The 22076-nt window shown below is 49.5% G+C and overlaps 1 protein-coding gene across 1 annotated transcript in view; it reads left to right on the forward strand.

Annotated features, from left to right (window-relative positions):
- Window positions 1-22076, forward strand: part of TSPOAP1 (TSPO associated protein 1) — a 181227-nt gene that overhangs the window by 133237 nt on the left and 25914 nt on the right. The window contains exons 16-24 of the mRNA XM_075059526.1: window positions 901-1713; window positions 2494-2645; window positions 7680-8264; window positions 10194-10514; window positions 10827-11006; window positions 18776-19948; window positions 20595-20721; window positions 20927-21051; window positions 21237-21405. Of these exons, the coding sequence (XP_074915627.1) occupies window positions 901-1713; window positions 2494-2645; window positions 7680-8264; window positions 10194-10514; window positions 10827-11006; window positions 18776-19948; window positions 20595-20721; window positions 20927-21051; window positions 21237-21405 (3645 nt within the window). The remainder of the gene's footprint in view (window positions 1-900; window positions 1714-2493; window positions 2646-7679; window positions 8265-10193; window positions 10515-10826; window positions 11007-18775; window positions 19949-20594; window positions 20722-20926; window positions 21052-21236; window positions 21406-22076) is intronic.

Below are 22076 nucleotides of genomic sequence, written 5' to 3' on the forward strand. Positions count from 1 at the left end.
CCTGACTTTGAAAAATCCAGTTTCCTGATTGGTCCTCTGGTCAGGTGTTTGGTTCCCTTTGTTAACGCTTTACAGGTAAAAGAAACATTAACCCTTAGCTATCTATTTATGACACACCTACATTGGAATGGACGTGAGCAAACACTCCAAGAAGAAAAGACGGTTACTAACTTTTCTGTAGCTGTTCTTTGAGAAGTGTTGTTCATGTCCATTCCCAAACTCGTCGTCCTACCCCTCTGTTGGAGTTGCTGTCAAGAAAGAACTGAAGGGGTGGTAGGTTCCTATATATTGTGCCATGTAGGTGTCACTCAAGGGGGCACCAGAGATGACCTGATGGATACCACTGGGAAGAAAAATTTCCAGCGACAGTGCACATGGCGTGTGCACACCTACATTGGAAGGTTAGTAAATGTTCTTTTCTCCTTCTGCAGTGCCCCAGGCTATGAATTCTTGTACTCTTTGGGTTCTTGTACAAACCCTCTTATACAAAGATTCCTCCCCATGCCCCAACTGATATAGATATTGGATTGGAAAGGCTGGAGAAGATGGTTTAAGGTAGTAAAAGGAGTGTGACTAGATGGAATAAAAGGAAAGGAAGTTTAGTCTAACTATCTAGAAATCCTTCCTAGTTCATAGGCTGTGAAATACTCGCCAAGGGAAGTAGTGGAGACCCCATCCTGTGGGACATTTAGAATCAGATGGGACAAAGTGTGAGGAAATGGAGGGCAGTCCTTTCCCGGCAGAGTGCTGTGCTCGCTAGGGCCTGACAGGGCTTCTCTCTTCTGATTACTTTGGGACAGTGATTGATCTGGGATGCTGCTCCCTTTTCTCCCTACCACTGCCAGGTTTGGAGCCTGAAGGGTAGGTGTGGTGATAACGGGTTTCCTGTTTCTCATCTAGGGGAGCTAATGGATGGCAGGAGAGGGCTGGTCCCCTCCAATTTTGTTGAACGAGTTTCAGATGATGACCTCATGACCTTTCTGCCTCCAGAGGTAAATGATCTCACCCAGAGCTCGTACCATGAGAGGAGCTTTGTCGGTGCAAGCACTAGCAGTGGAGAGAGAAGTGATCACTCTGCTGACAAGGCCAGTGTCAGTCCATTGCCTAGCAGACCAGAAGACCAGGAAGAGCCTGTCAATCACACAGCAGTGCCTTACCCGAGAAAGCTGACTGTGATCAAACAGCTCACCAGCGGCATAGTTGTAGGCTGGGAGCCACCACTTTTGCCAGTTGGCAGTACAGACATACAGAGCTATAACATCTATGTGGATGCAGAGTTATGCCAGAATGTGAAGAGTGGCTCTCAAACGAAAGCTGTGATCGAGAAGCTGGACTTGGATCGGAAAGCCTATCGCATCTCTGTGCAAAGTGTGACAGAGCAAGGAAGCTCCGATAAGCTGCGGTGCACTTTCTGTGTAGGGCAAGATTTCTGCATAGCACCAACACTGCTGAAAATCAGAAGCATGACAGCGACCTCAGCAGAGATTACCTGGCTACCATGCAACAGCAACTACGTTCATGCAGTGTACCTCAATGAGGAAGAGTGTGATACCACAAAGCCAGGTGTCTACTGGTACACTTTCCACAGCCTGCGCCCTAGCACTCAGTACGTTGCCAAGGTGGAGGCCCGGCCCCCCAGGGTGCTCTGGGAGTTGTCTCAGGAGAGGCGTGAGCAGAACTCAGCAGCGATACACTTCACTACTCCCTTAGCAGGTACTGGGGATGGAGAGGGACAAACAATGCATTTTTATTAGGTGGTTTCTCTGATTTCCAAAGAGTAACACTTGGTGCTGGCGCTGTGATTCCCAGTTTGAGAAGACTTAGCCACACTAGCTTTCCTTGAGTTCCCATGCTAAAACCAGAATGTAGCAGGAGCAGTGAGAGGGCTACCCACCCCAAGTGGCTGCCCATCAGAGACACTGTGTACCCAGGGTGGCTAGCCCGTCCCACAGTTCATGCCGATGCAGCTACTCTATTTTTGTCACCCTAGCTTGATGAGAGCTAGCCCGTGTATGTCAGAGCCCCAGCTCCAAGTGTAGACAGACCTAAGCTGGTTTGTCATTTGGTTTTAACATTTTCTTGTTTTAGTTTTACAAGATAAACTCTTCTTGCCGCAAGTTCCTGAGTGAAAATAGCAAATGTCCACTTTCACTGAAGTGTGTAGTGTGCCTTCCTGGGGGAGAGGTGACATGTATCATCATTAAATACACGCACCATGCTGCAGGAATCACTTCACTTCACCCTCATCTACATTTGCAAAAGCCTGATTTCCACATGGGGAAATTAACAAAGCAAAAGCATTGCATTTTCACTGCTCTGATTCGCTCTGTTTTTCCTCAAGTCTGGAGATGGAACCACTTGAGTGATTTCTGCTCCTGTAGCTTTCGGGTGAGAGAGCTGCACTTCCTTCCTTCCACTACTTACTTGGATTTAGTTTGGCAATTATGCCACTTCATGACAAATACAAGAGAAAATTTCATTGCTCTCTCCTAGGAACTCCTGATGCACCACTTGATGTCCAAGCAGAGCCTGGCCCCTCAGCAGGCATTCTTGTTATCAGTTGGCTACCTGTCACCATTGATGCGGAAGGCTCATCGAATGGGGTCCGAGTTACCGGCTATGCTGTGTATGCCGATGGACAGAAGGTAATATACATGCAGTCACAGGCTGGATACTGGGTGCAGAGGGATGTGGGATGGGGATATTGAAGGGGAGGGTGGGTATGTTATTGTAGAGGCCCCATATGGCTCAGTGAAGTCACATGGATGATGCCAATTAATTTGCTGTTGCAGTGGTGCTCAGTTGCCCCCATCAGAAGTGATGTCATGTTAGTGATGTGCAAACACGAAGGAAGACAAGGTCTCTGCTCCAAAGAGCTTAGGGCTGAAACATCAGCTGCAAAAAGACATTCTGTACGGACGTCATTCAGTACGGCACATGCAGGGAATAACTAGTTAGCTGAAAATTCCCAGTTACACATTTGGTGTTTTCAGACACATCCATGACAACTGCAGTCCAATGCCCTGAGGCCGCTTCCCATGCATTTCCAGCACCCTTACCTCAGGGTCTCAGCCTGCAAGCCCTAGTAGCCAGCCAGGAGCTCTCTCTGTCCAGGGTTCTGGCAGTTCTGTCAGCCCTCCAGAGACACAGTCCTTCCTCCCTGGGCTCCCAGCAGAGAACTGCCTTCCTCTGCCCTGCAGCTCTCTTTTTATATCGGCCTTCTTGGCCCTGACTGGCTGCTCCTTTCAAATCTTCTTTGATTGGCTGCTCTGGTGCAGCCTGCCTAGGGCTGCTTTTAACCCCTTTTCTGCCAGTGGGGGCAGCTGGACCATCACACTTGGCTTGCACTGAGCATGCTCACATGTACTGAGCATGCTCAGTAACACTGCTGAAGCTGGCTGGTGGATGCCAGCACTGTTGTCTATAGAGGACGGTTAACAGAGTAGTGGAGATGCCCACAACGCATTGTAGCAACCTGGTAGAGAACGGAGTATTGAAGATCCTGCCACTGCCAAATAGCAGCCAGGAGGAACTTTCTGCCTCAGACCTGACTCCTTGAGTCCAGGCCAAAATCTGGGCCTGCCTCTGGCATCTCCTGGTGAATGTTCAGATGCCAGATTAAGGCCAACGCCGAGTTCTTCATCTTTCCCCCCAAAACCTTCCCCCTTCCCACCTTTCTTCATCGCCATGGATACCACCACCATCTTCCCTGTCACTCAGGCTCATAACTTGGGTGCCATGTTTGACTTGGGTCTCTTGGTAGGGGTTTGTCTAAATGCTGCCAGTCTTCAGTCTAACATCTCTAAAGTCTGGTCTTTCCTCGCTATCCACGCAGCTGAAGGCTTCATTCTGAGTCTCAGCATCTCATGTCTTGACGGATGCGCCCTCCTCTTCTCTGGCCTTGACAAATGCCACCTTGCTCCACATATCATCCAAAATTCCACTGCCAAAGGAATGTAACTAGCTCATCATTTTGAGCACATCACCCCTTTCTGTGCATCCTTCCACTGCTCCCCTTCGCTCGCCATCATGTCAAATGCAACCGACTCAGCTTCACTTTCAAGCCAGTTCACAGATTCTCCCCCTCTGTCTTATCTCCATGCTATCTATTGTCACTCAGACACTGCTGAGATGTCAGCTCGCACCTCCGCTCTGCCAATAACGCCAGCCTCTGTCACCCACTCATTATGTTGTCAAATAAGTCTTCATGCTTTATCCAAGCTGCCCTTCACCTGTGGGGGGAGCTTCCTGTGAACGTCCACAAAGCCACCTGACCGTCATCTTTCAGATCCCCCCTTAAAACTCTCTTTTGCTATGACGCCTAAAGAAACCTTGACAGCAGAGAGGGCAGCTGTTATTGTGAGATCACTGCCAATCAGATTGCCAGATGTGATTTTCTTGTGCTCACTCGGGGGTCTGTCTCTTGTATTAGAGCTAGAGTGTAAGCTCTTTGCAGCAGGAACCATCTTTTTGGCATCAGTTTGCACCGTGCCTGGCAGAACGGGTCCTGGAAGGGAGCCGCAAATGCCAGTACCCTAGCCAGGAGTGAAATGCAGAGGCATGTTGTTCATGCCGCGGAGCGTTGCTGGTACTGCAGAGTTGTTAATGCAGCTAGTGCTGCCGTTCCTGGAGCACCTGTCTCAGCTGCGCTAGCAGACAGTGCAGCATGCAGATTCAGCAGACTTCGATGTTATCCACAAGAAAGGCCACAGGCTCGGTTCGGTGGTGAAGGGGCTTGGCCAGGTTTGTCGTCAGCAAAGCAGGGTCCTAACGCCCCATAGGAGCTACAGGGACATTCACACATGGATGCTTGTCACAAAGGACCATCAACATAACAAGAGATGTGTTACACTCCGGATGTGGTTAGATACCACCCTTCCCTTTGTACCTGCTAGTTCCAGCAAAACATCCTCATCCATTATCTGTCGTCCCCTCCTTATCTTTACGCAGGGTCGGTGTGGTCCTGTACCACCTCTTACAAATATGTTTATGTAGTTACTTGAGAACTCTGGGTGTTCTTGTTCCATCTTTTCCGGTCAAGACTGTGCTTACCTGGTTAGCTGACATTTAGTGTGTCCCTATTCTGCCAAATATTGACGATTCTGGTTCACAGCCTTTGGTTCACACTGCTAATGATGCCTAGGGCTCCTGCAAGGCTGCACTAACTAGCACTGATGAGGGCCTCTAGGCACCTGGCTGTTGAGCAGGGAAGAGGTGCATCTCTTCGCTCAGGACTCAGCAGTGACCCTCTCCTGAAGTTAGGCATCTCAGCCAGCTCAGCCGTGCTCTAGCAGGAGATACTCATGAAAAGCCAGAGAGAAACCTGCCGCATGGTAGCCTATAGCTCAGGCCCCCTGAGGTCTGGGAGAGCTGCTCTGCCTGATGTGGAGGGGAGACTTTAATCCAGGGCTCTTACATCACTCGGGAAGCCCTAGCCACTGGGCTGTTGGGTATTCAGGGGCAGGGAGCTCTCGATTTTGCCTGTTGAAGTTGTTCCACTTTGTATCAATTAACTATTCACTGGAACAAGGACTAGAACTGTGGTCTCCACATCACTGTTGCGCGCCCTGACCCCCTGGTTGTACAGGGTGGGTCTCACTCCTTCTCCAGTAGATGTTGCCCCTCATTCCTAACCGCTAGGTGGAGACACTCACCCATGAAAAATTATCGCACTGCTCATCCCTGGTCATCTAATGGGTGAGATCTGATCCGTGCTCTGAGCACACCTGCTCAATTAGACCCTTCTGGTGACATACGTGGGGTAATGTCTAGCTGGAAAATCTTGCTTCAGCACTACTTGGGCATCGGGATGAGCGAGGACTACAAGGAGCTCACCAGTTGTGGGGCAGCGTCAGTGCATGAGCAGCTTGATGCCGACCAGCAGAAGTGGAGCCGCTGAGGGTACGTAGATGCCTACAGGGGTAGGAAGCAGCTGAGCAGTGGTTTTGAGAATGTCAGAGGCATCTCACTGGTGGACTGAGGTGCCTAAAGAGAGAGGGAGGTGTCTAAGTCCCTTTGAGGGTCTGGCTCTAAGTGCCTTAATTGCCCAAGCCACTTTTGAAAATTGAACTTAATGGCTATAGGAGCCTAAGTGTCATTTCCAAAAACCATTTAGGGCCAGATTTTCAAAGCTATTTAGGCATCTAAAGATGCAAATTGGCACATAGGCAAATTTTCCAAACCATCTAAACAGGTTAGGTTCCTAATTCCCATTGGTTACAGGTTAGGCACCGAACCTACATAGGCTCTTTTACAAATCTCATTAGGCACTTGTCTGAATCTTTAGGTGCGTAAGTCCTTTTCGAAATTCGTCCCTCAAGCACGCAGGTCACTTAGGTACTTCTGAAAGTTTTTGTGCTAGTAGGTGTCAGATGCATATTTCAAGCCCTTGGTGAGGGAACTCACCCTCTACCTTAGAAGCAGGAAAGGAGAGTAGGGTATGAACGCTCCACACTCCAGTACAGATGCTTGCAGAGAATCCCTTAGAGCATTACAAGCTGAAACTGACCTGCAACATACTGTACCTGTGGGAAACGCAGCCACCTAGAGTACATTTACATTGCAAGAAAACCTGTGGCAGTGAGCCTCAGAGCCCTGGTTAATGAATGGGGCTTGCAGGGTTCGCTCTGCAGGGCTAAAACTACCAGTGTAGACATTCGGGATTGGGCTGGAGCCGAGGCTCCAAAACCCTCCCCTCTCACTGGGTTTCAGAGCCCAGCAGGAGCCAGAATGACTACGCTGCTATTTTCTGCTCCGTAGCATGAGCTCCACATGTCCGTTGACGCAGGCTCTGAGTCCCATTGCGGTGGGTCTGTGTAGTGTAGCTGTACCCCTGTAGGGTGAAACACAGCAACCAGGAAAAGTGCACAGCACAACACAGTTTGGATAGGAAAGAGAGAATGCTGTGTGCAGTGACGTCTTTTCCTTTCCCCAGGCCAAAGCCAAGGAGCCTGGAAGACTGTCAGGACTTGGGAGGGAGGGAAGCAGCAGCCAGGTGGCTTAGCTGGAAATGATGCCAGTATTAGAAACAAGAAGAGTCAGCACTTGGTTCTGAGGACTCAGATGGGGTAGGAACTGGGAATTTCTCATGCAGTTGAAGGTAACTAAATCTGGGCAAAAGAGAAAATCTCAACAGCTAATCCCATATGGATATGCTAAAATTGGAGAGGGTTCATTGGCTCTCGTTGCTGCTTTTAACGGAGCATTTTCCCCATTCTGGTTTTGCCAGCAAGGGCTTCCCACAGCCATCTACCCCTTCTCCCCTTCTTTGGGACTGGGCCTTTGTCCTGGGGCAGCCCAAGACGTCCTGTGTGGGGCTGCAGTCAGTTGGAGAGTTGGATTCTTGCTGGGGTTACTTGTTCTCTTTTCTCTGTCTGCTGTGACTTGCCTCATCTCCATCTGCAGACGGACTGGACAGTTGCAGTTTCTTGCACCACTCAACTGCCAGGAGCTTTGAAAACTGATAGAAGGACAGTAGGTTTGGAAGCTGGCAGCTTGAGTCCACATGCCTAGAGTCTGAGCAGGCTTTACAGCCCACACTGCTGCCCAGGCTACCACGGTGTCATTGCTGTCGATACTCGAGCTAACTAGGTCAGAGCTAGCTCAGGTATGTCTCCACATGCTATTGGAAGCTGTTACCTGTGCACAAGAAAGAGACTCTTCCTATTTCTCTGTTGCAGGTGATGGAAGTTGCATCTCCAACTGCTGGCAGTGTCCTCGTGGAGCTGTCCCAGCTGCAGATGTTCCAGGTGTGCCGGGAGGTCTCTGTGAGAACTATGTCTCTGTATGGAGAATCCGCTGATTCAGTGTCAGCCCAAATCCCCTCAGCGTTGCTGAAAACTTCCAGATATTCCTCACTATCACAGGCTATTGTTTCTACCAGTCTTCCTTCCAGACTGATCTGTGGGGAACCCAAGGGCTCTCATCCCAAGCGAACGCCAGTTACCCAGTGCACAGCTCCGCTCTTCCCTCCACAGAAGTGTTCCACTGACAGTTCGGATGACAAATTCACTGTCCACACCACTCCCAGCTGTGACAGCTCAGTGAATTGTCTGCCAGGGAAGATCTTCCCACATCAGCACCTCTCCTCTCCCTGGGTTTCCTCGGTGCAAGTGTTGGGCACATCATCCCCAGTTTCAGACACTGTAAGAGATAAGCAGTGTCTGACTTCCCTTCCGCAGCCTGAGGGAGTGGGCGAAGAACCCGAGCCGTCGAGGGCAGCAGCGTTGAAGGGCCCTGGTGAAGACATCCAGGCACAGGGGACGGTGAGTGCCTGGGAATCCTCGTCTGAAAAGTGTCGTGAATTCTGAGACACTGGAAAGGGGAAGGGAAACAGACCTCGTTGCGGGGAGCAGAGATAATATACAGGGGAATGACACAGTGCCGTTTTTCTCCTTGTCAGGTGATACACTGTCTTTGAGACTGTGTGGTCCTCACACTGGTGGCAGAATAACAGGAGAGTCTTGCCTGCTTTGGTGTGTGCACAGAACAGGAGGGGACAAATGAACCTCATTGCTCAGCTGCATGTGCACCAGCAGATCAGAGAGCTGAAGCCAGGAGGCAGGAGATAGGAAATGTGGGTGATGGAAAAGGCACCATCGTCATTATTCTTATAGGTGGTGATGATGGTGTTTGTACAGCATTTGCCATCCAGCCATCTCTTATCAGTGCAGGCTTCTGCACCCTGCGGGATTGGTTGTTGGGAGCTGTGCTGGGCAGGGTGGGCAGGCAAGAGGACAGAGGCAGTCTGTACAGGCAGCCAGCAGAACATCTGCAGGGATGGTAGCTGATCAGGAGTGGGGATTCCCATAGCACTAAGCAGTCTGAAGTCACTGGTCTGGGGGAATCTGTCTACACAGCAGTCAGAGGCTAGCTTTGGTCTAGCTAAATGGAATAACAGGAGGAGTGAAGCTGCAGCAGCATCAGCTGGCGACTTGAGTCCGCATGCCTAGAGTCCTGGGCAGGCTTGTACAGCCCATGCTGCTGCCCATGCTACCGCGGTGTCATTGCTATTCATTCTTGAGCTAACTAGGTCAGAGCTAGCTCAGATATGTCTCCACGTGGTGCAGTCCCATCTCTGACTGTAAAGTAGGCAGGCCCTGGGGGGACAGGTCTATCAAGGTGTGATAATCAGCCATTCAGGGGTGCAGAGCACTCTGTGAGGGATGGTGGCTGGGGGTCTGAGGAATTCAGGCAGCAGGCACGGGGCAGAGGAGGCCTGTTAACCTGGGTTGTGCCAGTCACAACTGTGGAGGAGAACCTTTGTCTCTTTGACACTTAGGACAACTCTTTAGGGTTCTCCTTTGGGATAGACTGCGGCTTTAGTGCAGGCTGAGAAGTGTAGTTCGCAGGATGGCCCAGTGGTGCCCATCGAAATATTGGCCTATGTCCTGATCCCAGTTTCTTCTCTTCCATAAGCCCAGTCTACTTTCTGCCTTTGCTGTCAACTTGCATCTTAAAAACAGAAACAGTCAGTCACTAGCAGTGGGTGAGGTCACCTCCCGTGTAATGCCAACCTTAGTAACAAAAAGCTAGAAGGAACTTGCTGCAGTGTTACCTGCAGCAGGGAATGTTTCCAATGCAAAGCAGAAAGGCGCCACATTAAACTCTGCTCCTGCACTCACATGCCACATGGGCTGAAGGGGTTTAATCCAAAGGGATTGCTTTCATCTTAACCATGAATGGATGTTTCACACCCCAAATCCACCACTGTGTTAGTTGCGGTCTGTAGTTTGCACTGAAGGGTGCAAAGGATTGAAATAGAGGGGAAAGAGATGGGGGCTGGCAAGCAGGGTTGAGGAGCAGAGCTGTGTGGGGAGCCCAGGACTAAAGCAGCAGGTTTTGCTGCAAGTCAAGACGGGGGTGCATTGCACTGCCAGAGCTGGGTATGACTAGAGTGCCTTGGCAGGGCTGAGTAGGGGAAGCCTCCCTAATCCCTACCTGCACTATGACTGGCTATAGACAGGGGACTCGACTTTTAGTAGCAGCAAAAATCACTGCAAAGTAAAAGCTCAAGGTTGTCTGTGTCTCACTCTCCACAACCCCTGATGGCTGCAAAGGCATTTCTCCATCATCCTTGTTCCTCAAAGATGCTGAGTTAGGTAATGTGTGATCCCGGGTCTGGGACTGAGAAATAATCATGCAGCCGATACTGTGAAGCTTCATCTCCCTGACCAAAACAGTTTCTTTTTCAGGAGGAGCTCTCTGTAAGCAACGGACCTGAGCTAGAAAGCAGTGATGTGAAGATGCCCCTGGAGGTCTACCACGCGTGCTTTGTGGAGGAGCAGTTGAAAGAGTCAACCATTGACAGAGAGAGGAAGGCAGATGAGCAGTGCTTGAGTCCAGAGCCTCAGCTCTCCACCCACCAGGCTGAGCTGGGTGTGGACAGTTGCAGAGACTCAAATAGGACTGGAAGCTCTGTTCAGGAATTCCTAAGAGTGTCCCCTGGAAAGAAACTGATGAAAGAAACTTCCCGAGGAGACTCTTCTCTGATGGTGCCCAAAGTCAAAAGAGAGGTTTGTGTTGCCCTGGGAGAATTTCTGCCTAAGGGGCCATTGGTTTTGAACCCCAGAGCTGCGAGTGCATCATGCAGAGTCCTGTGCAGTGTATAGGAGCCCAGTTCTTCCCCCGCAGATACAACACTCTGGACGATTTTTCCTTTTGCCCACATAAGTTGTTCTCTATCTTCATTCTCCTCTTGTCTCCTGCCATCCTTAGGATTGCTATCCTTAGGCAGAAGGGGAAGTGCAGCTTTGTACCTTGCTGAAATGGTTAGCCTGGCTCAGAGGTCTGAGTTATACATCAGAGGTTTTTCTTTTCAATATCAGGAAGAGAAAATAGCAGAAGCAGGAAAACGGCAGCTGAATCTGCTTGCTGAGCACAGCCGCAGCTCTGACCTGTCAGATATTTTGGAGGAGGAAGAGGAGGAGGAGGACCTATGTTCAGACACGCAGGGAGAGAAGCAGTGGGACCCAAGGGCTTACTGCAGCGGAGAGAACGGGGGAAAGGTAACTTCCAGCAATGTCACCTTACTGGTGCGTTTGAGTGGACTCATTCCATTCATTAGCGAGTAAGAGGGGCCACCTCACTGAGCCCAGATGCTCTCAGCAGCTGTTTGCTAATCTCCTACACTCCGAGCTCTCCGTCTTACAGGCTCGTGTCCTCTCGCACTAGCCAGAATACCTGTTTGCTGTAGAAGGGAAGGGATGGGTGTGAGAAATACACTCTGGAGACAAATGGGTAAGTAGTTCAAACATGTTCTATTCAGCTGGAACAGTACAAAGTGTACTGCAAAGGTAACACTATAGGCTGAAATCCTGTCCCCATTGGAATCAATGGCAAAGCTCCCATAGACTTCACTGGGGCTGGGATTTGACCCATAATATATAAATAACAGTGAAAGTTCAATAAGTCAGTACTCGAATGTGTGTAAAAATACAACTAACCTGTAATGTTCACATACGTATAGAGCCCATACAGAACTGATACGAAGGTGCCATTAAAGCTCCAATCCTGCAAACACTCATGCACATAATAACTATCTGCACATGATTACAGTTGGACTTCTGCTGGGCATACAGCTAAGCGCATAAGTAGATGTCTGCAGTCTTGTTGCCTGAGGTTATACAGGTAAGCTCTCAAAGGCGAGGCTGGGAGATAATAGGTAATACACAGTAGATAACAGTGATAGTTGACAGTAATTTATGGTGTAAGCCTAAGGAGTAGTTCTTCGAGTGGTATCCCTAGGGTGCTCCACTGTAGGTGTGTCTGCGCCCCTGTGCTGCTGATTGGAGAATTTCAATAGCAGTCCGTCCTGCCCACGCATCTCCCTGCCTACCACGAGGTTAGCCAGCGTGCTTGGGCATTCCCTCCTCAGTTCCTTCTCAACCACCCCTGGTTAGAGATGGAGCTAAGAGCTGTCCATGGATTGTTAACTCCTGTTAGTTTTCAAAATTTTAGCTTCCCTTGAAGCTTTTTTCTTTGTTTTTTGTTGGCCATGCCAAAAAATAAAAAAAAGCAGAAAAAAGAAGAAAGGGTTCGCCTCCCCTCCTGGACAAGGGTGTGCCTGGCTATCCAGGCTTCAAGAAGTGCCTTAGCTGCAAAGAATCCATCCAAGTGATAGACAGACACTCGCAGTGCATTCACTGCCTGCGAGAAAAGCACAATCCACAAAAGTGTGGTTGGTGCCAGCAGTTAAAACCCAGGTCCAGAAAAGACAGAGGGTTAAGGATCAAACTCTGGCTCATGAGGTCGGCCCTTCAGCTGCCAGAGTCCTGGCGAGAGCTATCACTGCAACCTTCTATGTCGAAGATTTATGTGATCCCAAGGAGACGAGCCACTTAATCAAGGCTGCGAAGAAAAAGTCTGAGAGTCCCTGTAGCGAGTCCCGATCGAGCCAGAAATGGTTTCTGGCTGCATCGATGTGATCAGTACTGATGGTGTTGAAACTGCCTAAAGTTGGTACCCAGGGCATGCATGATACTGAGTCAACGGAGTAACTCAGTCTGCCAAAGACCCGATGGGCACAGGCAAAGAAATACCAGTACTGCGGGAGGCTTGAAAGACATGAAAGATTAACCCCAGGGAATGCTATGTTGGCACAGGAATCAGCACTGGCACCAACCCCAGTGCACTGACAGACAGTATGACTAGGTTCGTATCTCTGATTCCATCAGTACAAACCTGTTGGCACCGATAACCACGGTTAACAACAACATCCACATGGTGGATTTCCAGTGCACGACAGATCTCTTGGTGTTCGATGTACCGGATTCACCTCTACTCAGTACTGGGGTTCCAGTACCAAGTTTTCCCAGAGCATTGGACTCAATGACATCTCCATGCCACACCCCACCTTTCTCCTCATTGGAGTCGGATAGTGAGCTAGAGCACTTGGGTTCCCACCGCTCATCTTACCCACCATATGGGACCCAATTTCACCATGAGCACTAGGCATATCGCTCACCCAACGCTCAATCTCCATGGTGTGGGCAGCCATGGTACCACTTCCTCCCACTGATTAAGGACGTGCACATGAAGGTCATAACAGACAGTATGACCTGCATGTTCTACATAAACCAACAGGGAGGTTCCAAATCTCATTCCTTGTGTGTAGAAGCACTAAAACTATGGAACTGGTCCATCTCCCACAACAGCCTAATATTAATTTCCTACCTACAGGGAATACACAACAGTAATAGACTTGTTTGCTACTCACCAGAATAAGATATGTCCACAGTACTGGTCCAAGGCAAGGGTCGGATGTCACTCCATGGGAAATGATCTTCTCATTCCTTGGGAGAAGGGATATCTCTACTTCTTTCCACCATTCCCTCTATTACTGAAAGTCCTGTTGAAAATAAAAAGGAAAAAAGCAAATATGATTCTGATTGCCCCCACCTGGCCCAGGCAGACATGGTACCCTTATCTGTCGCAGCTGGCATTATGTCCACCGATGACTCTCCCAATCACTCCTTGTCTGCTGTTCCAGAATAAGAAATACACTCTCCATCCCAACCTGCGGATCCTGTGACTCAAAGTGTGGCTTCTTCATGGTTCCAGCACATAGAAACATTTTGCTCCGAGGAGGTACAGGAGGTGCTATTACACATTAGAAAGGGCATTACTCATCATACCTACCTTCAGAAATGGACGAGGTTCCAGATCAGGTGCCAGCCCAAGGGGGTCACCCCTGCTGCAGCCACTTTACTGGTGGTCCAAGACTACCTGTTGACCTGTAAGAAATTGTCTCTCTCTATTAGCTCACTGACAGTTCATCTAGCAGCAATTGCAACCTTCCACTAACAGGTAAAATGCTGCTCAGTCTTCTCCCTCTGAACTATGAAGAGGTTTCTTAAGGCCATAGCAAACCTCTTCCCTCAGCCCAGTCCCCCACACTCCAATGAGACCTCAATCTAGTGTTAAAAGGACTGACTAGACCGCTATTTGAATCCATGGCCACTTGTTCACTAACTCAGCTTTCCAGGAAGATTGCATTCCTCATTGCCATCACTTCTGCCAGAAGGATAGGGAAGATAGCAGCTTTGATGGCGCATCCCCCTTTTACTGTGTTCTTTCTGGACAAGGTGACGCTCAGACCACATCCAGAGTTCATTCTTAAAGTGACTTCTGTATTTCATATGAATCAACTTATTCAGCTTCCAACATTTCATCCCAAACCTCATGAGGATAACATGGAAACCGTCCTTCTCGTGTCAAGTGTATGTAGAGTCTTGGCCTTCTATTTGGACAGAACAATGACTTCTAGAGAATCTCCAAGACTCTTCCTCTCCATTGCAGATAGGTCAAAAGGTACGGCAATCTCAGCTCAGAAGCTCTCAAAGTGGGTTTCCAACTATTAAACTCTGTTACCAACTGCATAATTTAGTCCCCCCACCTTCAGTATGCATGCATTCCATGAGGTTGGTCTCCTCACCCATTGCTTTCTCCAAGGGTATCCCTATATCAGAAATATGCAGAACAGTTACCTGGACATCTGTGCATACCTTTGCAGATCATTATGCCATCCTGGGGAATTCGGCTTCAGATGCCAAATTTGGTGGGACATTATTGTCATCCATATCAGACTTGACTCTGAAGTCCTTGTCTCCATTGGTGGTGTGACAAAGTTCCTCCTCTACCTTGGTGGGTCCTGTGCTTATTTGACAGATTTGCTCACCTCAGTGATCTTCCCCACAGTCTGGGTCAACTTCCCCTGTGTCTGATCAGGAGTTGGGAGGTTTGGGGGGAACCTGGGCCTGCCCTCTACTCCGGGTTCCAGCCCAGGGCCCTGTGGTTTGCAGCTGTCTGTAGTGCCTCCTGTAACAGCTGCACGACAGCTACAACTTCCTGGGCTATTTCCCCATGGCCGCCTCCAAACACCTTCTTTATCCTCGCCACAGGACCTTCCTCCTGGTGTCTTAGTCCTCCAGCAGCATACCCTCTCACTCTCAGCTCCTTGCGCCTCTTCCTCCCAGCTCCTCACACGCACTTCCTCTCCTCTGGCTCCCCCCTCCTTGACTGGAGTGAGCTCCTTTTTAAAACCCAAGTGCCCTGATTAGCCTGCCTTGATTGGCTGCAGGTGTTCTAATCAGTCTGTCTGCCTTAATTGCTTCTAGCAGGTTCCTGATTACTCTAGTGCAGCCCCTGCTCTGGTCACTCAGGGAACAGAAAATTACTCAGCCAGTGACCAGTATATTTGCCCTCTACCAGATTCCTGTACCCCACTGGTTTGGATCTGTCACAGTGGGTACTACTCGGGAGTCACTTACAGTGGAGCAACCATAGGGACAGTACTCAGAGAAGAAGTTACTTACCTTGTGTAGAAACGATGGTCCTTTGAGATGTGTGTCTCTGTGGGTGCTCCGCATCCCATCCTCCTCCCCTCTGTTTCGGAGTTTCAATGGTTGACTCTGTGATAGAGAAGGAACTGAATGCCCGCACACACTGGCTAACCTCGTGGCAAATGGAGAGCTGTGCGGGCAGGACACCTTGCTATTGAAATTCTCCAATCAGCAGCACGGGGGCACAGACACACCTACAGTGAAGCGTCCATAGGGGGACACATCCCAAAGAACCGTTGTTACTGCACAAGGTGAGTAACTTCTTCCTGCTAAAACAAGTAACTGATTTACTTCTGATTTTTCTCCACTTAACTGATTTCTACTTTCCCCCAACCGATTGAGCGAGAAAATAATTTGGCCTCTAGATTGCTCCTGCACCTCTTTATTGCTCTGATTCAGAATACCCCTTCTGTTTTGGAGTGCACTATGTCTGATAAAGATAAATTAATCACTGGACTGAAAGTTGCTGGTTGCCTAGCAACCACTGATCATGAACAAATTACATTAAATATTTAAACAGAGGACAGTCCCAGCCAGTTTTTATATATTGATATATATTTTACACTCCCTCTCTCTCTCTCTCCTTGTTTCAGAAGAGTTATTTTCCCAAAGCTGAGGGGAATTATGAGTGAAATTGATTCAGAGGAAAAATTTAGACAGAAAAATATGAATGAAAATGGGGAGTTGTTTAAGAAGAGGTTATTTGATGACCAAAAAGCCGTGATTCCATAATCATGAAAGATGACAACTTTGGCTAAAAGCACATCCTGGTTCAGTGGAAAAGTGAAGACAACAATTAGAAATAAAAAAAGCTACGTCAAAAATATAGTTGAAGTCGGCATATCTTAGCTTGATTTACCTGGCTGTGAAGACGGCAGTGAGTCGACCGCTGCCGCTCCCCCGTCAACTCCGCTTCCACCTCTTGCCGTGGTAGAGTTCTGGAGTCGACAGCAGAGCGGTTGGGGATTGATTTTATCGCGTCTAGTGTAGACACAATAAATCAATCTCCGATCGATCACTATCTGCCAATCCGGTGGGTAGTGTAGATGTACCCTGAGTCACAGTGTATCCATTCCTTCCAGGTGTGAAAGGGCTCTTTAATCCCAGTGGAGAAAGACAGAACAAGAACCAATGTCTGGAAGCTGAAAGAGATTTCTAGCCATGAGGGTGATTAATCATTGGCACAAACTCCCAAGGGAGGTAGTGGATTCTTCATCTGTTAATGTCTTCAGATCTAGGCAGGATGCCTTCCTGGAAGATTTAGTCAAACACAAGTTACTGAGCAAATACTGAGGTAACTGGGTGAATGTTAATGACCTGTGATGTACAGGAAGTTAGCATAGGTCCTTCTGGCCTTCAGCTCTATGAATCTATGATGCTGCCTGGAGGTAGTATACGGATACGCCAAGAGCTGAGAAATAAAGGTCCTGCTGAGATCAGATGGGGAAGGTATTTGCACCAAGGGGAGGGACTGGGGACTTCAGGTTTGTTTATTTGAGGATTTTTATTTATGCCAGGGTGGGCAGTTTCTCATTTGGCTGGAGGCTTGAGTTACTCTAACAACAGAGAGACGCTGAGACTCAGCCAAGGGGCAGTGAGGCAGCAATCACATGTTGTGGCATAAAAGGCATGGCCCTTTTGCAAATGACCAACAGACAGCCCAGACTGCTGCACAGCACATTGATCACATTGAGCGTGCTGGGGGAAGCACAGGCACTTCCTCTCTTATTAGCTAATCAGCCACCTGTGGCTTGTGGCTGCTGGACTTCCCCTAACACGCAGCCATTCCTGCCAACTGGTCTCAAGCCATAGCTCCTACAAGGAACCACTCTCTTCTGAGCCGTGATGGAACCAGCCCACTGGGAGCCACGTAAGGAGAACCAGTTTCTGGGGTCAGGTGACGGTGCATTTCCTCTTTTAATAAATGGTTGATCAGTTGTTACGGAGTCCAGCTGGTCCATAGGTTGTTTAGATCCATCTAGAACACCTTCTATTGTGGTGTGTATAACTATCTGTACCACAGAGTGCTAATATCTAGATCATGCTTATAGAATGTGTTAATTGTTGAGTAGCCTGTTATAAACTATTTGCAAATGAACCCGTAGTACCAGTGAACATTTTATTTTGTTACTAAAATAGTAAAAGGCAAGACATAACCCACCCTTAGCATCCGTGGTAAAACCCAGCTTTATTACAAGCAATGCAACATTTCACCAACCATTTGCATAACCAGTTCAGTGTGAATGTCTTTGAATACGTCTGAATGGAACACAGCCCTGTAGGACCAAGTGTATCCATTTCAGTTTAATGTAAGGCAGGGCCTCCCAGAGGATTCAGGGGGCCTGGGGCAAAGCGGGGGAGCTGCGGCGCTTGTACTCACCCGGCGGCGGTCTGGGTCTTCAGTGGCATTTCAGTGGAGGGGGGCCCTTCAGTTGCTCTGCATCTTTGGCAGCACTGAAGGACCCCCTGCTGCCGAAATGCCGCCGAAGACCCAGAGCAACTGAAGGGCCCCCCGCTGCCAAAATGCCGCCGAAGACCTGGACGACTGGGGGGCCAGGGCTCACGGGGCATTTTGGCGACGGGGGGCCCTTCAGTCGTTCCGCATCTTTGGCAGCACTGAAGGGCCCCCTGCTGCTGAAATGCCGGCCGAAGACCCGGACCGCCGCTGGGCCTGGGGCAAATTGCCCCACTTGCCCCTCCTCTGGGCAGCCCTGATGTAAGGAAACTGATTGCCTCATCTGGCTAAGGGAGTGTTGTGTATTCACTTGGGTTTGCAGGCAGGCTGCATGTACAAATCAGCTGCTATAGGACCATTGTGAGTGACAGAGGCAACAGGCTTCTCACAGGAGCAGCCCCTGCACTCAGTTGCTCTGGTAGCACAGGGATTCCTTCCTTTGCTCCTCTGCAGGGAGAAGGATGCAGGAAAGCTGGTGGGGAGGAGGGAGGGACCAGCATATGAGGAGCAGTCTGATTTGTCCCTATGGATGGAGTGAATTGCTGATTCCTGTGTACACAGGATGGCCCTGGAGAAAGCATGCCTGACCCCAGCCCAGCCAGTTTCCTCATGTAGCTGAGTGCCTCTGTGGCATCCAGAGGATGCAGTCGAAGGTGCTGCAGACGCAGTCACATCTGTGCAGATTTGGCAGGGGAAGACCGTCCCACCCAGTGGCCTTTCTTGCTGTCTCATTGCATCACTAGGTTATCTAATTGTTTTCTTTAGCCCGAAGAGCCATCTCCTCCATTGCTTCCTACCTGTGCTTCTCTGCAGACTGCAGTTGCTCTCCATCACGGTGTGCTGTCCTAGTCCTGACACTGGATTGTCCTGTTTCAAACACCGTGAGGAGGCGTCAGTAGCCTTCTTTCTTTGTTAATGTTTGTTTCCTCTTTCTCTCTGCTTATCCCCTTTGTGCCTTGTCTTGGGGGCTGGGCTGCAGCTGGAGCCTTGCGACACCGATAGCGATGAGGAAATTCTGGAGAGGCTTCTGGAGCTCTCCCATCAGCAGAACTGCAGCAAGAAGTTGTTTAGCATTCCCGAAGTGACAGAGGAAGAGGATGAAGAGGAGGAGGAAGAAAAGTGTGTACATGTGGAGAAGAGAGAAACCCCAGACTGCTCCCTGGAGAGAGATCCATACCATGCAGAAAGGAAGGGGACGTCTCATCCTATAAGTGCCCCTCAGGCATTTCCAAACACAGGTGGTAATGACACCTACCAGAATCTTCCCATGCAAGTTCCCCAAGAGGCTCTCATACTTCAGAAGACCAGAGAAGACTCTGACGATGAGAATCCTGCCTATCTGGACCTGAGCTGGACTCAGAAGAGGGGTAGCTGTAATTGGAGTTACCAGGAGAGTAGAATGAAGCCCACTGCAGGCACAAGCCCCCAGTGGGGCAGAAAGAAAGGAGGTAATTCTCAAGAAAGGGCCCATGATCTGCCTGAGGTGAGCAGGAAGAAACGGAGTGATGTCAAAGAGCATGATGTCAAAGAGCATTGTAGTCGCCTACTGAACACCTGCAGCCTGACAGGAGGCAGCTTGTACGGAGCCTATAGCCTCAGGGAGAACCTGAATGTCGTAAGCAGTGCTAGTGGCAAGGGTGGGTCAGAAATCTGTGGTCATGCAAGACCAGGCACTTTTAGAAAATCCCACATAAAGTTAATGCCTTCAGACCTAGCAGAGCCGGCTGCATTGACAGCCCAGTGCTTCAACACAAGGAGCCTCGAGATCAATATTGAATATGACTCCGAGGAAGATCAGGATCTGACCTTCCCTTCCAGCCCCGGGAGCAGTGAATGGCCCGATGGCAGTGTGGAAGGGTCCCAGACTGGCTGTGAAGGGTGGAGTGATTGCTCCAGTCAGTCTGAGTCTGCCCACTCTGATGAGAGAACTCTGCTGATGAAGCAAGAGTTTGGGGAAGAGGAGGGAATGAAGTGGGCTGGGTCTCCAAGCCACCACCCACAGTTACCTTGCCCAGAGAAGGAGGCACTGAGGAGTGAAGGCAGCTCAGAGGAGCAAGGCTGGGAACAAGAGGATAGTCCAGCTGGCTGGAGGAGGATGGCGGAGCGCCCTTGGAAGGGGATACATGGTGCTGCGTTGCACGCAAGGGTCTGGGTGACTTTTCCTCTTCTGGTTTTGAAGCAGCTTGTAGTGGCAATAGTTTCCTCCCCTGCCCGTGTCCCCAGCCTGCCTGTGTGCTGCTTTGTCTAGTGCTGTACAGAAACGGACTCTCCAGCGGTATGTCTGGGAGAGCTTTTAGAGCTTGTAGATCTGTGCTGCTCTGAGGCTTTTCTTGTATTCTCTGCTTATGCTTGTACTGTGGAAAGTCAGAGAAGAATCATTGCTCTGCTGCTAAGAATCATGGATGCAGTATTCCTTTTCTCAACTGGGTCCTCCTCTCTAGGCCAAGATGCTGTCCAAGTTCAAAGACCTTGGGACCTTAGTGAAAATTCCTGGTAAATTAATGATGATCCGTGATCATTTCTACTTTTCGTTGATGTGTCCTTCCACCCCTCCTCACAACCACAATGGAGCTGTTACTGGCCTCCAAGAAAAGCACCTATCCATGTTAACTTGCTTCAGTTTTCCACAGTGCCACATAATTCTCATCTCTGGAGTGTCCCAAAAGAGGAATATTGCATTTGAATGCATTGCTTTTTGTGGTGTGCTTAGTGTCGCTAGTGAGGGGTGGAGCTGGGTCCATACTATTTCAGAGTTCAAAGCACAGCCTTTAGTAACTCTCCAGTGGTTTCTGTTGCAGGCTTCTGATAATGAAGATCTGAGGTTACAGGAGTTACTTGGCTCACCAGCTTGGCAGACTCCAACCCAAAAAGGGAACAAGACCTTGAGAAGAAGCCGAATCTTGAAATCTTCCATCTCCGGTTCAGGTGAGCTTGTCAGCATTTCTTGAGACTATTTTCCATCGGAAAGGGAGATAGTACAGGGAGAGAGAGACAGACAGAGGGATGGAGCGAGAGAAATCTGTTGTGAAATGTTGAAAGAGAAGCCGGTAACTTCTATCCTGAAAACATGTAGATTTGGAGGTATGACCTCCCTAGAATGCTGTGCTAACCTCATTTCCCTTGCTTGCAGGCACAGCTTCAGACAACTCAGTCAGGATTTTTGTGGCCCTTTTTGACTATGACCCCATTTCTATGTCACCTAACCCTGATGCAGCTGAAGAAGAGCTTCCATTTAAGGAGGGGCAGATTCTGAAGGTAAGAACAGTGCTACATGAGGTCTTCTCTTTTGTGTTGCTGCTAAGCTGCCACGTCCCGGCCACAGATGAACAGCTTGTCGTTACCTTCCTTAAACTGCTTTGCCTGCAGAGCATCTCTGCTTTCATTACGTGGCTCACGCTCCCTAATGTGAACTGATGCAGATGCTGTTTCTCCTCTTCTAGGTGTGTGGCGACAAAGACGCTGATGGGTTTTACAGAGGTGAATGTGCAGGAAGGACAGGGTACATCCCTTGTAACATGGTGTCTGAAGTTCAGGTGGAGAGTGAGGAAGTGAGGAAGGAGCTGTTAAAGCAAGGTTACATTCCTGCTGCCACATCAGTGGAAAGCATAGGTACTGTACCTCTCTCCCACGCTGCTCGGTTTCTGCATGTGGACAATGCGTTTCTTTCCTGCCATTCAGGAAGCTCAGCACTGCTGTCAAGCATTGCACTGCAGCTGCATGCCAACTGCACCTGCCAAGGGGGTTCATGTGGCCACCCTCAGGAGCATCAGCCCCCAGAACCCCTGCTGTTGCAATAGTGAGCAGCAAGGGCTCTGTGCACATGAGCTGAATGTCCTGGCCTGAGGCTCTAACTGCTGTAGTATCTCAGTTCAAAACCTGCCCTTCCAAACTGCAGCATTGTTCCAAGCCCCCTCCCACATGCGGCGTTGAGTGTGGAGATGCAAGGGAGCGACACGTGGGGAGGATGCTGTCTCCAGATCGGTTTGAATGATGTGTGTGCTTTGTGAGAGCTAACCCTGGAATTCCTTTTCCCTGGGGCAGCTGCTGTGCAGTGAGGAGTTGAAGTGGGGTCTGCTCCTTGTTGAAGTACATGAGAAGAACATGGCAGGAAGCAGCAGGAGGGAGCAGAGCAGTGCCTTGGCTTCAGCCCATCATGGGCGCCTCATGGTCTGCAGCTGACCAGCCCTTGGGCAGGGGAGGCACTAGCTTTAGGAGAGCATAGTGTATAGACAGGGAAGGAGGAGGAGGAGACGGGTGGGTGGAGGTGGGGAAGAAAGCCA

The sequence above is a fragment of the Chelonoidis abingdonii genome, chromosome 20 (genome assembly GCF_003597395.2).
Source record: "Chelonoidis abingdonii isolate Lonesome George chromosome 20, CheloAbing_2.0, whole genome shotgun sequence".
In the NCBI taxonomy this organism is placed as follows: Eukaryota; Metazoa; Chordata; order Testudines; family Testudinidae; genus Chelonoidis; species Chelonoidis abingdonii.